Source organism: Nothoprocta perdicaria, unplaced genomic scaffold, assembly GCF_003342845.1.
Source record: "Nothoprocta perdicaria isolate Ctin4 unplaced genomic scaffold, notPer1 scaffold_302, whole genome shotgun sequence".
Taxonomy (NCBI): Eukaryota; Metazoa; Chordata; class Aves; order Tinamiformes; family Tinamidae; genus Nothoprocta; species Nothoprocta perdicaria.
The window spans coordinates 589438-608637 of record NW_020455536.1 but is presented as its reverse complement, the minus strand read 5'-3'; the positions used below and the strand labels follow the sequence as shown (position 1 = coordinate 608637).

The window sequence follows — 19200 nt, the reverse complement described above, 5'->3', positions numbered from 1 at the left end:
GCCGGTGTCAGATGGTTGTTCTCTCCACACACCATGGTGCTAAATGGGATGTGGAGGTGATACCCATCCCACCAGAAATCAAAGTCACTTTGCTGGCAAAAGCAACAAACAACAGAGTGAGCAGGAATGCCGCTTGCACCCGCTGTCGTCAATTGGCAAAGTGTTTCTGGGTACCTAGAGCCAACTAGTGAGAAAAAAGCAGAGGCTTAGGAGAAATCTGGGCCTCTGTTATTCACAGACCAGAGAGACCTTGTGGAGCCCTGTGGAGGTTTTTGTTTCCTGCTTTGTGGGTCCTAAGTCTGAGCAACCCAACTGTCTGTCTGCCAGCGGGCAGGTAGAGCTCTACCCTTCCAGGGCTCTGCTGGCCACTCCATTGTGGGTTGCAAAGTCCAAGTCATCCACCCCTTCATCGGAGCCAAATGAAACTTGGTACCTTCTCAAAACAGAACTTGAAAGAGGCAAGTTCTTACCTGYGGCTCCAGTGATGTCTCCTTCAGTTCTGCCAATCTGCCAGGGCATCTGTGTGGCGGTACTGAAGGAATCACCTTTCTGCACAAAATGTGGTGCACTAGGTCCTGGGCATCTCCTGTAGAGAAGAGAAGCTGTGCTGTGCCACCCGGCAGTTATTTCCAAGGAGTCATTTTGGCCTCTAGGGAGTGACTGGTACTACTTTCTCAATCCCACTTACGTTTTCCTGAGAAACCAGTCTTTCCTGGAACAGGAAACCCAACAGGAAGATCTGACAGTCTGTATCCATAGGGGCTTCCTCATAGCAAGGAGTCCCTGGAGGCAGGGAACAGCTTTGAACTGTTTTACCCCAGCTGATAAGCTGAGTCTTTTTTCATTAAACATTTTGTGCTGTGGCATATGTTCAGCAAAATTGCAACTTTCCTTAATTGTGTGATGAGCCTCCAGATCCAAGGTTCAGGAGGGAAAAGTTTTAGCTCTTGTTAATACATTTTTGTTCTTTGGGAAGAGGATCCAGACCTTGCCCGGACTTTTTAATACAGATGAGTGTTTTTCTTTTTTAATTTCRCAGAACATTCCCTATTCGTGGATTCCAGATTTATGATGGACCTGTCAGGATGACAAAATGCACTTTCAAGAAGTTCACCCCAACTGCTGACAGATACTCAAGTGCCATTGGGTTCTTCATGAAGAACTCCTGGCAGATAAGCCCCCAGAACAATGTGTCACAGATCCTGATGGAAAAAAGTGTAAGTAAGAAAAGCAGGAGTGCATGCTGTTAGATGTCCAAATTTGCAAAGGTTTTTAATTGGTGAGAGATTKATTCTAGAGCAGGAATTTCCAGGCTGCAGTACGTGTTACTTTGGTGCATAACCATTGATTCATTTGGCAACACTTTGTTGTCCTATCGAAGGTTATCCATAAACCAGAAAAATTTGGGAAATACTGATACAGAGGTATCTTATGCCTGAGAGGACATGAATAAAAAAAATCTGCAGGAGAGGAAGGTTTTACCTTGTAACCAGAACTTCCAGAGCACCTGCCTTAGCTGGTGAGGCCTTGCCTACTTATACATGCCAAAGACTTGGCCTCAGAGTTGAGAAGGGCACAAGTGAAATGCCAGGTGTCAGTGGGCAGCAAATCAGTCCTCATAAAGAAATCAGCTCATGCAAGTAGAAACAAAAACATGAGGGTCAGCAATGGAATTTTGGTTGAGCACAACAGGGATTTTTCTTGAGAAATGGCAGCAGAATGGGGCTCTTTATATATGCCTTGGCAGGAGTTTTAGGATGCTGAGCAATTCCAGTCTTTGTCTAGGATTCATGCAGGGATCATGTCCTTGGACACGTGGCCTGGGAAATGATGGATTCCACCTGSTTTACTCTCAGAGATTGCAACCTCTGCTTAGCTTTCCTGAAACAAGGTCGCTGCTTGTTAGGATGTCCATGAACTCTGGTAACTTTGGTTTGAGGTTTGGCTTTGTTTTAAGGAAAATTTCCATTCTCTGGAACTGACCGATATCACTACATCTGGCAAGCAGTCAGTTTGTCTGTCCCTACTCTGTTACACTTAGACCATTGACACGAAGGTCCTTTATGCAAAGATGATATCGATTGCAGACACTTGACTGCTCCTTTAATGGAAATAGAGTCCCTGAATTTTGGTAAGGAGACCTTAGTTATCTTAGGTAGTGGAAGGAGCATTAGAAAGAGAGTAAGGGCTGGTCTTCTGGACCTCTTCTATACCCACCATGGTGAAAAGGCTAAAAGATGTTTGTGAGCATCATGAAATGAGATAGATAGTCAACATGGAAGAGGAAGGGATGCTTAGAGTAAAATATAAAATGAAAAGGCTTGATTCTTTGGAGGGACTGAAGAGAGTGGAAATTTTCTTCTAGTAATGACTATAAGACTCTATCCAGCAGAATGGTTTCAGAGAGATTATATCTGTGCACGTTAGCAAAGGAGATCATTATCTGTGAAAGAGCTGAAAACGCAGCTTTTTAAACCATTTTTAATGGTATTGTACCATTTGATGACAATAAACCTTTTAAATATCCCAGCATATTTTGTGTAAGAGACAATTTAATAATGCAACACCTTTAGAAACTGGTATATTCAAGGCAAAAATGAACTAAAAGCTTCTGTAATGCAAATTAAAATATTATAGCTTCAGTCTATTATAAGAAGTAACGGCATAATCCAAATAATTATTACTTGTATATACATTTCCAACAAATGTGTCTATTTCCAAAGCTGGTGTTTTGCCAGCTTAAAAGCCATTTATGCTTATAACCACCTGCATCCCAGAATTTTTCACTTTGATTCTATTTATCTGGATTGAACCCAGATGTGCTAAATCTGGTTTCAGTCTTGAAGGACTATGGTTAGTTCATTGTTTTGTTGCTAATTGCTACATGGGACAGTATGTCTCTGACTAGTTAAAATAGAGTGTGTAGACTGTTTTAATTAATTTTCCATCTTCAGGCTTAATTTTATTACTTTTTAAAGAGTAATTTTATTCATTCCCTAAAGGACAATCATTTTACAGTTGTTTTCAAGAAGAAATTAACCGTTACTTCAAGCTGCATAGTCATAGTAAAACTGTTCCTCATGCAGAAGGAATAATTGCATAATTATTCAGGCTAATCAGCTAATTTGTTAGACAACAAAATAGTAAATCCAGTTGCTTAAAGACTCACATAAAAATAATCAGTTAGGCAGAGCAGAAGAACTAAGCCTCATACCTTGCAGAAAGTATTCTAGTCACCTTTCTGATGATATTCTGATGAAGATATTCTTCACTTAACACTAACCTCATTACTGCTAGGCTTTTTAAAATTCAGATGCTCCTAAAAGATTATTTGCAAGTAATGGCTTTGAAATATATCTATTTTTGTTAGTCCCATTTTTTTTTCCTTGCAGCCAGGAGGTTAGGGTGGATTTAAGCCTATTTTAGTCCTGGTGGCATCTTTGGATTAGAGAATCCCGACCAAAGGAGACTTGCAGGATCAGGATTGAGTGATTYGCAACACTCAAAGTAAAAGCCACGTTAATGCATGCAGAGCTCGCAGGTTATCAAGTAGAGGAAGAGTCATACTGGTAAAAAATGGTTTCCTTAAAATGATTGCAGTGGTAAAACTTGCATTGGCAGCTTGGGCCACCACTGGAGTTTTAGAAAAAGCTGTGAGTTGTTATGATATTTTACAATGCACTATGAAATTTTAATCTAAAGAGAAGTTACTAATTTCCCCTGCAGTCTTTCTGTAGGTGCCTAGGTTGCCTTTGGAGAGGTTTAGCGTCTATGTTCCTCTCTAGAAGATTACGTCCTCCATAACTGTCATCCATTGGGCACCACTGCCACGCTCCAGACAAAGTTCACGGTCCGTATTTACTGTGTTGCTCATAGAGAACCCGTCTCTCCACTCTGTTTATCTATTTATCTCCTTCCCAGCCACAAAAGGCTATACCAGCTTAGCTGGGTCTTTTCTCTGTCCATGGATGTCCACTTAGGAAGAAGTATGTTGCCGTAACTGCCACCTCAGTGCACACCCCATAGCTCGGCGTAAGGATAATCTTATCCTCAAATTTGTAAAAAAGTGGCTTTGCTCTTTAACATTTCCCACTGCATTTCTGATTTTTCAGGCATTTTAGAGGAGAATGTTAGGAATCAGATTAAGGTGTTAGCACCAAAACTGTTTGCTCCTGAATGGGAACACTGAATGGCTTAATTGAAGGCAAGCTGTACAGGCTGTCCCTTACTTTGTTTGGAAGTACAGCGGAGCTGATTCTCTCCTCAAGTGCCCCCTTTCAGCCCCAGAAGTGCCCTGCCACCGGCTGTTTGTGAGGCACATTGGAGCTACAGGGTGTATTTTGTTAATATTTCCTCTTTTATTAATGAAAAAAGAAGTCCTTGGGGATCTTTCTTCTTTGCCAAATAGCCCTTTGGGAAAAAGAAAAATCCTGCAGTGCAGTAGGAAAAGGGTTTAAGACACTCAAAGTACACATTAAATTTCCATATGTTTGAGTCTCCTTTAAATGAGACTCCTTTGGGTGTTTGTTTATGAGACTAGTACATAGACAAGGAGGTGGCAGAGAAATGGTTCTAGGGTCTAATTTAGTTTTAAAGTAATAAAAACTTTACAGAACAGTCAAAGTTCTGGCTGTTTTTATTCTTCAAGTAGTTCTTGCTACAATGATCATTCATTTTAAACTTTTCCATCTTTAGGACTTTCCATCTAAATAACAGTAACAAGGAACCTCCTATTCTCCTAAGTTGTTCTATTTAGTATTGTGAAAGTAAAGCCTTTAAAACCCTTAGTAAACTTGCAGCCTAATCCTGCTGACCCTAATTCTCATGTGCACAGTCCAATTAAAATTAGTGGAAGTAGGTGGAACAAGTTACATTCCTTTGGTTCTGCGTGATCAGGCCACTGTTTGTGTTGTGTCCTTAAATACATATTGCTCATGGATTCATTCAGAGTATTTGACCTGGAGTACGTATTGTCTTGAGTACCTCAGATCTTAATCATTGTGCACTCTAATAGCCTTCTCCATGGATATGCAGATATTTCATGGCTTTTTGCTGAGCATCTGCAGTTTTCCCTGTTTTTCTGTATTTTCATATCAGGACTTTGAAAACAGCTATGTATAATACGGATAATGTTGTTTCCTGTTATTTCTCTTTTCTAAAGGAAATAAAAATAAATCTCCAGTGGATATCACAGACTGTGAACAAGAGGCAGGAGGCAGTTCTGAGATGTCAAATATATGAGTTTCCTAAGGATTAGGAGGAATTAGAAAATTAGAAAAAATAATGGCACTTGCAGAGCCACTTAGGACAGCCTTTAAAAATATGCAAGAAAATTCACTATATATCTAGTATTTCTCTTTTCTTGGACCACACTGTGAGAGAGGCTGACTACTACTCAGTGAATTTCATAACYGTCCACTACTTCCTTAGTCTTTGAGTCATCCTGTTTGTTCTTGACACAGTGCAATTTATTACTGTATGATTTCAAGGAATAATGGTCATACACATGCATTTAGAAGAAATGAAAATCTCATCTTTGTGAAAATATCTCCTGGGATTAAGAAATGAGGGGGAAAACCAGACATGTTTCTAAATAGAAGAGGCAAGAGATTGCCTTACTGAAACAATGGGGCTTTCTAGTTAAAGCTGTATCCCTGGCTTGGCTCTGAAGACCCTGCAAATCCAAGTCCTCATTTAGAGCTAACCAATTTTTTATTTCCTCTTCTTCTTTTCTGCTAGGTTGGACTGGAAGTGTTTTTTGGCAAATCAGGCCAGTGGTTTGGAAACAACGATAATGATGGTGACAAAATGTCTATCTTCCATGATCTGGATGGGTCTGTGACAGGATACCCGGACACTTTTGTAGGCCGAGCTGACAACTACTTGCTTCATCACCCCGGATGTCTCACTGTGCCCCGCTGGAACGGGATGATCTGTACCGGGAAGTTTGCCCAGGTAACGTGTGGAGGCTGCATGCCAGGGGTGGATGTTCTCACATGCCAGCGAGAGGTGCTGGAGTGCAGCCTATTCAACATTGCATAAGATGAGAGTTGGATAGTGAATTGAGTATAATTTTACTTTTCTTTGTATTATTGGCTTATCTCCAAGGAGTCAATTGATGAAATCAGGTGTTTGAGACACAAACACACATTTAGTTCTGCTTCCCCTTCAGAAACCACTGATACATTGGTCTAGGGCAAGGTGGGCAGCTGTTTTCTTCAGTGCATATGAGTTAGAGGCCTTAGTTGTGAGATCAACACGTTGGTAGAAAGGGCTATGAAAGAATGGAAGAGGAAAATAGTAAACTGAGGGGAATAAGACCTCAAAAACAGACTTTGGCTCATCATATACTGCTCAGATTACCGCAGGATTTTTGTGTATGAGATGGAGCATACTGTAAATGTTTAAAAACTTCAGTTCCTTGGAAATCTTGCCAGCCCTTCTTCCTCCTTCTGTTCAACAAGATGAATTTTAAGACTGTGTATGGCAGGTGTACTCAGCACCATGTGGACCGCGGCTGGGCTGCGTGTCTTGGGAGCCCCCAGGAGATAACGGCTTTTGAAAGGGACATGATGTTCTCCTTTCCTCCAAGAACAGCCCTTCAGCAGAGAGTGCAATGGGTGAACTTGCGGGGTCTGAAAGGCAAGAATGGAATATGGAATAATCTTAAAAAACAAAAAGTCAGAGTTCATTAGATACAGCTGGTGCCATTTGATGCAGCTGGTGCTTTTTTTTTTTTTTTTTAAGAATCTTCTGTGCATTTGGCAGCACATTGCAAAGTTGTATTTCATTGGGAGTCAGTAATCATTACCCAGACATGAGGACATGAGCATGGTAAGCTAGCACATAGGATAAAACACAGCATCAAACACAGCCTGAAGTCATCAAAGACAGAGTAGTGTTAAAATTGACCCCTGAGAGGAGCAGAATGTCAGGTTTTGCTTTTTCACAAGCAGCTCCGTGAGTACAGGGCTTAGCAGAGCCTGATTGCCTTGAGTTGTGTCTGGCAATGGGTTACAAACTCAAACTGATGGTTTTCCCACATTGGGATTCCTGAAGGCTCCTTCTCCAAGGCTTCTCTGATGTGTAGCGATATGTGGGCTTGCACCTCCCGTGTCCCCTCAGGCCATCGCTCATAACTCTCTGCTTCTCTTTCTCCAAAGCACTTGTCTGCATGAAACTTTTAGGAGTTTATTTTTCTTTGAGACCTCTATGCATTCATAATATATGCACTCTTATCCAGTTAATGTGTTTCTATGCATTRCTTTAATTGCACAGTAGAGAGAAGGAATTGCTATTTAAGTCCCTAGATACTTTACTTATATCTCCTATTTTACTAATGGCAAGTAGAAAAAGGACTTGGCACCTATGAAACCATCCACTGAACTCAGGGGTTTGTGCTTGACACCTACATTTTACTGTGTGTCAATAGAGAAAATAAGTAATACTCTGTGTCCTGGCAACCTAACAGTTAACTTCAGAATTGTAAATGAGCAGGCATTTATAYTTCTTATTTCTGTTTTTACCCTCCCACTCATGGCACTCTATGTGGTGAGGCAGTTTTTCCGCCATAGAAAATTTCCTTGGCTAGGTTTAGGCAAGTGTAAACATCAGTTTCTCTGGGATCTGTTGCTTACCAGCRCTTTTCATTTAATCAACATTCAACAGGGTGCATGAAGCTCAGATTAAATGCTTCACTTTATGGGTTTGCGTAGGAAAATGTATCTCCATGCAGTGTGGAGGAAATTTGTCCTGTACAGCAGGACTTGATTAAATTTGCAGGGTGTAACTGCTGGAGTACTTGAGAATAACCTGGATTCTCAGCATTTTGACAAACTGATGATTTGTTTGGGTGCTAAATTCTGAGTATCGTATTGCAGACCAAAAGCCTAAAAGACAGAATCCAATTATAGAGAAAGATGGTTTTGCTTTGATCTTCGCAGCTCTATTACAAGATGTGTTTTTCTTTCCCTTTTTGCGTAGCGCTGCTAGACAGGAACTGTTATTCTTCCCTGGCGTGAGCAGGTGAAAATGCCCTTTCCCTTCAAGGAAAGAGTGACTCTTATATTGCCCCAGAGCTGGGCCCTAGATGCTGAGTCTAGGGTTGGGCTACCTGGCATGGAAAAACGAGCTCCAAGCCTCCAGCTAGTGCTGCAGCCAAATCCTGTCGGAGCAAAGTGCCTACGGTTCAGGGAATTCCTTTTGCCCGTGTTGTCTCATTCATTTTTCTTGTTCTTATTTTCCTGGATTTGATTTGCCCAAGGAAGGAGAAGTCTTGGGAAAGCCTGTTTGGGGAGATTTTCCTTGGGGTGTTTCCTTCCGCCATCTCGTGCTCCGGTCTCCCCACATCTGGTTTGTGTCCCTCGGAGATGCATCTCTGAACACATCTCCCGAGCTTCCCCTCGGCAGGGAGCACTGCCTGCCTTTAGCTACCAGCAAAACTCCAGGGGTGAGCTGGAAATCACCAGCTTTACACAGGTAATAAATGTCAGGCCTTGGTTGTCCTCCCTTTTTCACTGGGGAGCCTGTGGAGTTGATGCTGTCAAAACAGGGCCGGCCCCTCTCTTTGTAAGGGCAGCCGGAGCAGCCCTGTTGCAATATAAACAGTGYGAGGCTCTAAGGAAGGACATCAAAGAGGCCAGGCTGGCGGGGAAGTCACAGGAGTTGGCAGCTCTGCAGCTCCTGGCAAGTCTCGATGACTCACGCAGGCTCTGTCAGTCCTAGGTGTCCTGTCACCCTGCCATTCAGCTGCTGCAGGGGCCTGTAATGAAGGAAAAATGCAGGGAGCGGCACATACCATAATTACCTCCACGTAGGTGGATGAGGTTTCCCAAGGCTGCAACCGGAGGCTCCTCAAGGCCTGCAATCCTGCAGAAAACATAATTGAGATTCCCAAAGGGTCTGATTTTTGCATAAATCCAGAGGCAAGTGCCTTGGCTCCCAGTGGATGCTGCAGAATTACGGCTTCCTCACTGACTTTGCAGCAGTTTTCCAGAAGAGGCTGTGCCACTTCCCTTTATTTTTTTGATATTTCAATAAAACAGGCAGTGTTCTGGGCAGCATATGCTACTTTCTTGTACAAGCATAGAAGCATAGAAGATGTTAATATTCATGAGAGATTGCTGCATAACTCAATTAGTGCAAGTTCTGAAGGAGAGATGGATGTGTTGCTCCTACAAAATAATTAAAGGCCAAGTTGCTGATTTTTCACCAGTTTGCTCCACCGGGTCGCTACCTTCTTCTTGCAGGTGGCTAAAATAGAAATTGTTCCGTTTCTGTTGATGCTGTTTCTGCAGTGAGTGGGATCACACTGCTCCTGCATCTCCCCTGTGCTTAGTTATGTTCCTTCCACTGGCATCCACTTGCACAATCCAGCAGCTGCTTAGCCGGTTCGCACACTTATGTGTCTACATGGAAAGCGAGCAGGAGATGCAGGACRTACCCAGCTGTGCTAGGGCAAGTTGGCTTTTCCAAGCACGGGCACCACTGCATGTGTCGTCCATAACGCTAGAGGAGGGTCCACATCTCACAAGCGGTGCAGAAGGAAAGATCTGCAGGMTGTATTTCTGCTAATGCTGTCTCTGTGTGGACAAAGAGGTCCACTTTTGGTCTCTGATGCACACTGGTGGAAATTCAAGGTAGTTCTACTGACATCAGCAAAGCTGCTGTTGTTTTTAGGGCCAGAACTGATCCCAACATGTCTTGCAGAAMGAAAAACCTGTATTTGCTTTCTGAAATAATTCTTAGGTCTTAATTTGGAAACTTCATAGAGGAAAGAAAAAGTGTTGTACTGGGAAATAAGTCTTTCTYGACCAGGCAAACAGCCTGAAGAGCAGAATACCTGTTTTGAGCTTCTCATTTTTAAGATTTTTGGCCCACTTTGACAGCCAGCAGTGCAGCCAGGCAACGTTAAAGAAACCAGAAAGCAAGCAAACGGTGTCTCAGAAACCAAGACTTTCTGTTCCAGTACAGTACTTTGCATGTTGCTTATCTTCATATTCACTACCCAGCTGAATAGCAAATCCCATATGAATTGTAAAAGAACTTATCTTCTCAGTTTCACAATCTACTTGGGAAAATTTCCATGTAAGCAGAGGGAAATCTGACACATCTTTCCAGCATGAAGTGTTAAGCAGCTAAAATGACAACTATGTCCATTAAACCATCCAGGCAAGTAGTCGGATCACATTTTATAGCATTTTAACTAGCTCTTCTCCTAGAACATTAAGCTGTCACCAATTCTCATATTTTAGAGTATCTTTATGATCCCCTTTTTTCTTTTAAATAATTTGGTAGATCTAATGAAAAATCAGATGCTGCTGGGAAGATGGGGATTTTAACCTAGAACTAAATTCTCCTGCTCCCTTTTGCTCCTGYTCACCAGTTTTGCAAATGCAGGTGCAAAGAAGGAAAGCCATAAAGTTCTCCAAGGTAGTTCAAGTGAGTAAAGATGTGATGAAATAACAGGTGGAGGAGGAAAGAGGCTGTGACATTTGGCTCCTGACCCATGTTCTTCGCCATCTTTTTGTTGCCACATCCAGCAACCTCTTCCAGTGCTTTATTGAACCCAATAGTCGTAGTAAGCAACGTGGGCTGTGCATAATGGGTCTGCTTTTTTATTTTTAAACACAGTCAAATAGCTTAAGGTATGTAGGAGTCTTTTATGCCTAGTAGTCTCAAATTTGGGAACTCTGGATTGGCTTCAAGGTGAGTTTTTTKGGGGTTTTTTGGGGCTTATTTTATCATTGCTGCTTTTAATTTTCTAATAAATGCACTGAAGCTGCCACCTTTAACATTCTGGATTTTTTTTCTATATTTGAAGGAAATAACATTAAAGTTTACTGTGACAGGGCAGAAATTGTTGTCTCTTACCCAGAAAGATACAAGGGGAGTATTATTTTGCAATATCAGACATCGCTTTCACTGTTCTTTTTCATAAAAATGATGTTTTGATTGAGAATGATTAATGCATTCATAGGCTTTCAGATCAGAAGGGACTTTTCTGATTGTCTCCTCTGACCCCAGCACTGTACCCACTGGGGAGCACAAATRAGGTTGAAAGGTGATTTATTGCATTGCACATAACTGAATTTCCAATCGTAGCTTGAATTTTCAGGGAAAATAGGTTTTGCTCTTCGGCTTCATAGATAAGAGGGTTTTTTTATCAGCTGGTAAAARTAATTTGTTCTTTCCTGAGCCATGAAGAACGAACAAATGAGCTGCTACTTAGAGATTGTTTGGGGTAAATTACTTGATCAATAGTTTTCAGCCATCAAGAAAATCTGGTGTTCAATACAACTTTGGGATATGCATTAATCTTAAAGGATCTGTAGATATTACTCAGAGCACTGTTTCACCATTAAAGATTTGCACTGCTGGAAAAGGCGAAACAAACTGAATATCCAAGAAACTTTTACAACCACTTTTGGATGATTTTTTTTTTGACTGCAGCCCAGATCCCGGGGCCAGGCAGGGATTAGGCACAAGTGAGCTGCCTTTCGTGGGAGCTGAGGAGCCCAAACTCAGCCCTGCCAAGGGCAGACTTGAGCACGGGCTTTTTCTGAGCACCGAGCACCTCTGTTAGAGCACGAAACTAGAACAGRGAGCCAAACTGGCAACTTCCAGGCAGGAAAATTGCAGCTTTAGATCTTAAGCTGAAACTATTCCAAAAATATCATGCCGTAAATAGACTTCAAGTTAAATAACCCCCATGYTGGAGACCCCTCCTCTGTCTTCTGTCAAGTTAATTTGCTATTGCCAAGGAGTCACGGTCCAAGGCGAAAGGGAAAAGAGGCTGCCACTTTGGGGCTTGTGTGGTCCACGGAAAGGCAAGGCAAATGTCATGGCAAGCACCTGCCTCTTGGCTGTGGTCCGGAGTCAGGAAAGCGATTTCTGACTCCAAAAACAAATGTGCAGCTGCTAGACACCCCAACTGAAACAAGCCCATACATTAAACAGCAAGAGATGGTCTGCACGGCAGAGCTTGAAGTCTAAGTAGACAAGAGAGGGAGGAGAAGCAGATACGGGGATGTAAAGGGCCAAGATCTCGTAGCAAGGTCCAGAGAGAGCTTGCAGGAGCACACATCTGTGCCAAGAGGCTGCTAGTCCTGGCTGTGCTTGTATCCTTGCCCTTGGTATTAAAATCTGTTAAACGACTACTGCATCCATTTTGACTTGTCTCAAGGACAGAAACTGAGTTTAAAATTAATTGTGTTGGATAGAAACTTAGGTATTTCAGAAGTAATCTGGCTTTTTATGTTTGATATTTTAAGTTTCTCATGCAAAGAGCACTTTGTGTGTGGAAGAGAGGGAAGGAAGCAGCTTCCCTCTCTGTAGTTGAAACCTTTCAGGAATATGACAAGCAGCATCCCTGCGTGTCAAGCCAGATTTATATGTGTGGCTGTGCATCCTCCTTTTGTGCAAGACTTTCTCACTGACTATGGTAGATGAACATCACATATTCAGCCCCAAAGCTAACAATTTCCACATGGATTGGCTTTCATTTGAGATGATGACAGGACAAAAGAAAACATATAGTTGAGGTAGTTTGTAATTGGTCTGGAGTGTTGATCTCCAAGCCAAGGGCATCTTCTAGTCTCTGAATGGAAGAGCTCTCCACTGAAGCATGGGCAACAAGTCATTTAGCTCTGAAAATTTTAGTCTCGTCTGCTACTTGAGAGTGGAGATTTGGCTTCCGTTAGATTAGATTTGGACCTCATACAAAGGCAGTTGAAATCAATTCAGAGTTTTTTTCATATTCAATGAAATAAGCCCATTTCAGGAGTGTACTTATTTGAACCCATAAATAAGAAGTTCCTTTTGTGATATTTCTGGGATTACCTTTCTCTCTTAAAGAGTCTGAATAGGGAGCATTTTCATGGTGCAGCACAATTCCCATCTCACCTCACGGTGTCCCTACAAATGGCCGCAGACGCTATTTCTATTTTAYCTTTGCATTCAAACTGGAAATATTTCAGTGACTTTCCAAATGTTCTCAGCTCTTTGCTGGCAAAAACCACTTGCAGGCCACAGTGATGAAACGCACATGTTATGGCTGAGCCTGGCTGGTTTAATGGATATGTTTGTCATTTTCCTTTCCTCCCCCAGCTTTACATTCAGGCCAGGCGCCCTGAGAATCTGACCTTATCCATTGCCAGCGCGACGCACCACGCGCAGCCGTCGCGGCTGCACGGCGTGACCCGCGGAGCGCCCTACCAGCAGTACCAGCCGGTCGTCAGGCTCGAGCACCCTTATATCATCCAGTGGGACGGCAGAGCGCCTGAGGATGTCATCCTGTACCCCATCAACTTCAACAGGTACCGCCCTAGCTTATTAAAAAACATTCCGGTTTCAGCAGGGCTGGAGCTCTCATGGTTTTGCACCTTCTCCATGACCAACCTCTTAATTTTTGTGAGCGTTGAAGTGAGGTGTTAATGGCTGGTACTTCCCCGTGCAAAGAGATGCCTCKGCTTTCGCCTCATTCCAGGGGGTTTGATGTGCAGAGATGTTTCTCTTTCCAGTAAGTTTTGAAACAGAATCCAAGTCGGTCCTGGCCTAATGTGCCTGAAGTCACTCCAGAGGAGCTCTGGCTCCAGTTCATCTGCTTGTACTACTTGCTGCACACGTAATTTATCTCCCATATATAAAGTGCAGAAATACATCAGAATGTGCACAGAACTTTGCATTTTCTGTAATCCAAACAGCACTGCAACCAYTGTTTCTTTCTGACATGAATTTTAGAACATTGCAAAGTAGTACAGCAGAAGTGTAGGCTGTATTGCTTTTATTTTCCATGTTTCCTTCCATCTCATCTTGTGTTACATAGAAGCATGACAGACCCATTTTAGACCTACTTTTTCCCCTTGCAAGTTGTTTCACTTTGCATAATTTCATTTACAGCTTTCGGCACTGACTCAGGACCAAATTATTTCTTCTTTTAGTGAAATTGCTTGTTCTTTGCACTGGTTTAACTATTAGGAGAGTCCTGCAGTGTCTTCAGTTTATTGGTGGCAAACCTTGTCATGCTTTACACAGATACACTGCAAAGGATGAACAGCACCAAACACCAAGGCAGGGGCACTGCAGTGGTTTTTGATTAATAGGTTAGCTATAGGTAACTGTAGAGCCATGACCGAGTTACTGGGGGATCAGTATTYGAACAGTCCTGTCAGAGAGGAATTATGAGAAATAAATGACTGTTTTCTCTGTTAGTATAACTGATTGCACTTTAAGGAAGAGGAAAACTCATTAGTCACTCATGGACAAACTGAGCTTTGCAATTATTATCTGTCATAAAATAATTAGCTATTTCCTTGCGATTCCAGAGCAATTCCAAATTCAATTCTGTCACCGTTACATGGTGGTTGCGCTATCATTGGGTCTATTAATAGTTGTGGAAGCTTTGGCCCACTATCTTCAAGGACGGATTCAAATTTTAAGGCAGTAGTGGGTCTTTGTTAAAACTCAACTTGATGTTTACCCCTTGTTCAAGCAGCAACATCAATTGTGATAAACACATTTCACTCTTGCAAACCACAATGTGGTTGTGGTTCTCTTTGTTGCTTGTGAGACCAATTAAGTTATTTGAATAGGGCAAAGATTTGTAGACTTTTCTGACCCAGAAGTTGGCAAGGTGTCTGTTTTGTAGAACTATAAATAAGAAACATGCTGTAGTGGGAGAAAAATGCAGTTTTGCTTCATTTCATTCAAAAGCATCATGCTAATAAAAAATTGAGAATGAAGCTTGTAGCAGCTCCCTAATGTTGAGCGCACTGGACACTAACAACAGCGAGACTTAAGGTGATGTAATGGCAATGGTGAAATGCCCAGAAAAGCGCATGCAGCCGTGGACAACTGTGAGTCTCATAGAAGGGCATAGCAGTTGAGATGAGAACAGGGTTTAGGAGTATGAAGAAAAACAAGTTCCAGCTTAAGCAGTTCTATATATGACCTTTATTAAATAYTGTGTTCCAACTGCTTTTGGAATGGAAGAAATTCCAAATTGTGGAGCCCAAAGCAGCCAGAGTTAGAAAATGAAGGAAGATTTTTACCTGTCCCAAGTGGCCTTGTGCTTGGTTTGCTCCTTTCTATTCCAAAATACTGCATAATCTGCCAAAAAAATAAGCTTTTAACATAGCAACATCTGTGCAAAACATACATGTTGCAAACCAAAATAGTTTGATGAGCTTGAATAACAGTATTCTAGGATTAATAATTTCAGACATAGCTTTATTGAACTATTAAACTATTTTTAATTCATTGTAAACCAATGGCTAGCTATATGCAGAACATTGCTTTCTCAGCAAGACAGCCCTCCTGTTTCTGGACTGAATGCTCTGCACTGGCTAAAAGAAGGTCAGAGGGGAAATAAGGAATGTGACAGGGAGATGTGTACCAGGATTTGGATTTCGTTGGAGATCAGACATCATATTGACTATGAATATTTGTGTAGTTAACACTTTCACTGCCTCTAAAGTCCTGTTAAAAGACCCAATGGAGGTAATTCCAGTTTCTGTTTAACAGACTGAAACATCCGGATTCCTCAGGTAGGCAGAGCCCTGTTGGGATGATTTTACATGATTCATCTGGATTTGGCAGCGCTGCTGATTTGAGCCGATTGGAAAGGGGACACTCCAAAAACAACACACCTTCCTTATGCAGTTTCTTCCATCAAAATATATAATTAAATCAAGTAAAAACTCTATCTCCACTTGCTGTTAGCTGCAACTATGCAGTGCAAACTCATGTGAACAAGTCATCTGATGCAATCCAGCCTCCCATCCAAGCAGAGAGATAGTTGCTTGCGGTTATCTTGGTAGTTGTGCCACTAGCTGACGGAGGGAAATAGTTGAAGCCCTGACTGAGACCTGCAGGGTGTTTTTCCAGGCTAGTGAGCCTAGAATAACTGCCTTTCCTTACCTATGGGTTCCTTACCCTACCATTGTCTGTCTAATGGCTGGGTGTTTCATTGTGAGGATGAGAAGAAGGATGCTACTGATGCTCTTGAAAGAGTTAATGCAGGACAAGCGTCTTCTGAATGTTTGGCAAGGGAACAAAAGGCGAGTGCTGGCTGGAATTTTAATTACCAGGAGTAAAGTGTGCTCCAGAACCAATCCAAACCTTCTGAAGTTTGTTCTCTGTGGGCGAAAGCTTTATGAAGCGGGGCCCCGGACCTCTCCATGGTGGCCTTCGTCTCTTTGTTGGAGCAGTTTCTGTCCCCTCCGGGCTATTTTCTGTGTTTTCTTGGATTCTGTGCTTTGCGGAAGAATGGGGATTATCTTTAAAACCAAGTTAAGAGCTTTAATTAAAATTACTATCCCCTTCCTGAAGCACAGGGCACAGAGAAAGTGTCAGGTTTGATATGAGAGGGGGCTGCTAAGACAGGAGGAGAGTATGGAAAATATTATTTGATTGCAAGGAAGCCACTTATTTTGTGCGTTGAAAATGGTGCAAAGATCATCACTTTATACAGTAAGCAAAGACAGAAAATAAATTCTTCAGTTTAATGACCTAGGCTTTGTGTGTGTGCAAGTTTTCTAATTGCAGAAGCAGCTAAGGCAAATACTGTTATCAAAGACACAGGGTAGTTCAGCAAATCAGTCCAGGTTATTTGTGTTATCAGACGATCTAAAGATAAGAATGAAATCTCTTCAAAGCCCATATCTCGAGTATTGTGTAATAAAATGTGTTGTGAAAGTGGTCTGAAAAGCAGTGGCTATTAGGTTATTTTTTCCATGTGTTTTATGAGCACTGAGAAATATCTGTATGCCTGGTCTATTAAGGCTCCAAGGGAGGCATTTTCCCTTTTTAGGGCTCTCTGCTGTGGGTCAAATAATATCTTACATAATCACAAGTATCTGAGGATTCAAGAGCCTGAAATGAGCTCGTGTCTAGAGTGGGAGACAGCGGGGCCTTCAGGCACGGGGTGAAATGGAGCCCCCAGGATGTTGTCACCCACTTTCCTCCCGAGTGAAGCTCTGGGTGCAGGCAGCTGGCCTAGGGCCCCTGCGTCCCCACTGCAGCGCCACGGGACTGGCTGTATTTGTCCTTCTCRGGGCTGTGAGGTGGGCGTTATTCCTCTGGTTTTTCTTCAATGCTGGTATGATTCATACGTTCATCTACTTGTCATTTTTGTGATTAAATTCTTTAGCAGTGATAAGGTGTGGAGGGAAAACAAAGATAATGAGATGAGGCTAGAATGTGCTTGTTGCAGACTCACCCAGCTAACCATGTTTCCTAAATGRTTTCTTTTTCCTGTTCGTTACTGCCTGAGCTTTTGCCTTTGCTTCCCAGATCGATAAATGCACAGGAAGATGAAATTATTCTTTTGAAGTGGAGAGGACAGTTTAAGCCTGGGACTGCTTTCTTGTTGTTTGTATGTACAGGAGTTCTGATCTAGGTCCTGGGTGTAAAACTGGGTGTAACATCAGTAAGACCAAAGCTATTCCCATGATAATAAGCAAGGTCTATTTGGGTCTCACAATTTGCCCCCACCAATAGCATCTCTATTTCAATATTAATCATTCAACTACCTCAGAAATGGGCAGATAAATTTGCACTCCATTCTGCCTTTTTCTAATATCCTTTGAACCACAGGTATTAGTGGATAGAAGAGATTAGGAGGGGAAAAAAAAAAGGAAACTATGCTAAAACATTTGCCAGAACACTACCTCACGGTTTGCACTGTTTTGTTGCAGCTGGGCCAAAAGAGGGACTGGCATTTCTGTGTCTGAGCAAGCCTAAAATTCCTGCCTTTGTCTCCTGGGATCCGCAGTCCTCACTGCTCTCTGCCTACTGTGGCCTACGCTCACAGCTGGCAGGGACACGACTAACAAGGTGACCCTGAGGAGGGACGTCCACGTGGAGCAGATGGTTTCACAGAATGAATTAGAGCAATCCAAGCATCAAACAGGTCCAGGTATCTGAGGCAACCCCTTCAAAGCCCATGAAACATGCAGGTTTTTCTTTGGTTTCCCCGTTCTCGTGACCCAGGGACCAGGGCTCTGGGCTTCTCCAGGCCACCAGCCTCCCCTGACCCTGCACAGAGCTCTGGGGCACGTCAACAGGAAAGCACATGTGATAACCAGCAAGGTAGTGCTTGGGAACTCGTTAAGAGGAAGGACAAATAGAGCTGTTGTGCCATTCCTGCAAGAAAGCATGTAGGGTGGGAAAGAACATCAAGGATGATAAGAAGATGTGCTGTGTTTAAATATAGGAAGTTCTTTTTTTTGCTTGAATTCAGCTGTCTCTGAGCCAAGTGCTGCCTGACCGAGAGCTTGGTTTCATGAGGAACAGTAGAAGCCTWCCTTGGGGCAGCATCTGTTATATAATTTGTGGAACTTTGGAAAGCAAAAATTGTCTCTTTTGCCTAAGGAGGCACATGAATAAAAGCAAACATTTCAATTTATATTTAAAAATAGGCTTTTTTTTTTTTTTTTCCATTTGATGTATCCTAAATGGTAACTTTTAGGAAAGGCATTTAAATCTCAATACACACAATTCTCATTAAGGAAAGAGATACCTAACTTGTTAGCTGCCCCATAGCAAGCTGTCTTCCAGAAGTATCTAGCCTGAATAACAAAGTCCTGGAAAAAAAAAATGTYGGATGTTTGCCCAGGAGTTGTATTTGTCATCATGGGGGATGTGTTTAATGGGGTTGACTTGAAGGCAGAACCTTAAAAAGCAATGGAGAAGAAGAGGAGGAGTGAGTGACAGAGCCAGAAAGCTGGTGGGAAATGAGAATTTGATGAACAGAGCTTGGACTGGGAGAGGGCACAAGGGTGTGATCCCGGTCTTTGAAGCCACCGCGGCTGTCTCAGCTGCTGTCTCAGCAGCAGAGAGAAATGTGGGTGTTTCCTGCTCTGTGTTCCCCAGGTTGGGCTGACGTGCTGGTTTGGATGGAGGTGRCTTCTTGAACGTGAATTTTGTGCCAGAGGAGGTTCTGCCTGATGCAGTGCAAGTTCTCATGAGGTCGAGAGATTTTGTAGGAGATAAAAATCAGAGTTGTGAACTTGTGAGCACGGAGTAGTGACTGCTTGTAAATGGTTCTTGGCAGGAGCTGGAGGCTGAATGGTGGCCTTGGCATTTTTTCCTTTTTGAAGTGCAGAACTTGGTCTGTGAGAGACAAATGTACAGAAGCTACACATGAGGTCTTAAGCTTCCTTCCCATTTTATGAAAGGGAAAGTTTCAAATTCTCAGTT

General features: G+C 42.4%; 2 protein-coding genes across 3 annotated transcripts in view; both read left to right on the top strand.

Moving 5' to 3' along the window:
* Positions 1-19200, top strand: part of CEMIP (cell migration inducing hyaluronidase 1) — a 107570-nt gene that overhangs the window by 14185 nt on the left and 74185 nt on the right. The gene's annotated exons all lie outside the window — the stretch shown is intronic.
* LOC112949997 (cell surface hyaluronidase-like) overlaps positions 1-19200 on the top strand; it is a 49959-nt gene that overhangs the window by 17797 nt on the left and 12962 nt on the right. Inside the window, exons 16-18 of the mRNA XM_026042468.1 lie at positions 1040-1217; positions 5740-5955; positions 13108-13316. Of these exons, the coding sequence (XP_025898253.1) occupies positions 1040-1217; positions 5740-5955; positions 13108-13316 (603 nt within the window). The remainder of the gene's footprint in view (positions 1-1039; positions 1218-5739; positions 5956-13107; positions 13317-19200) is intronic.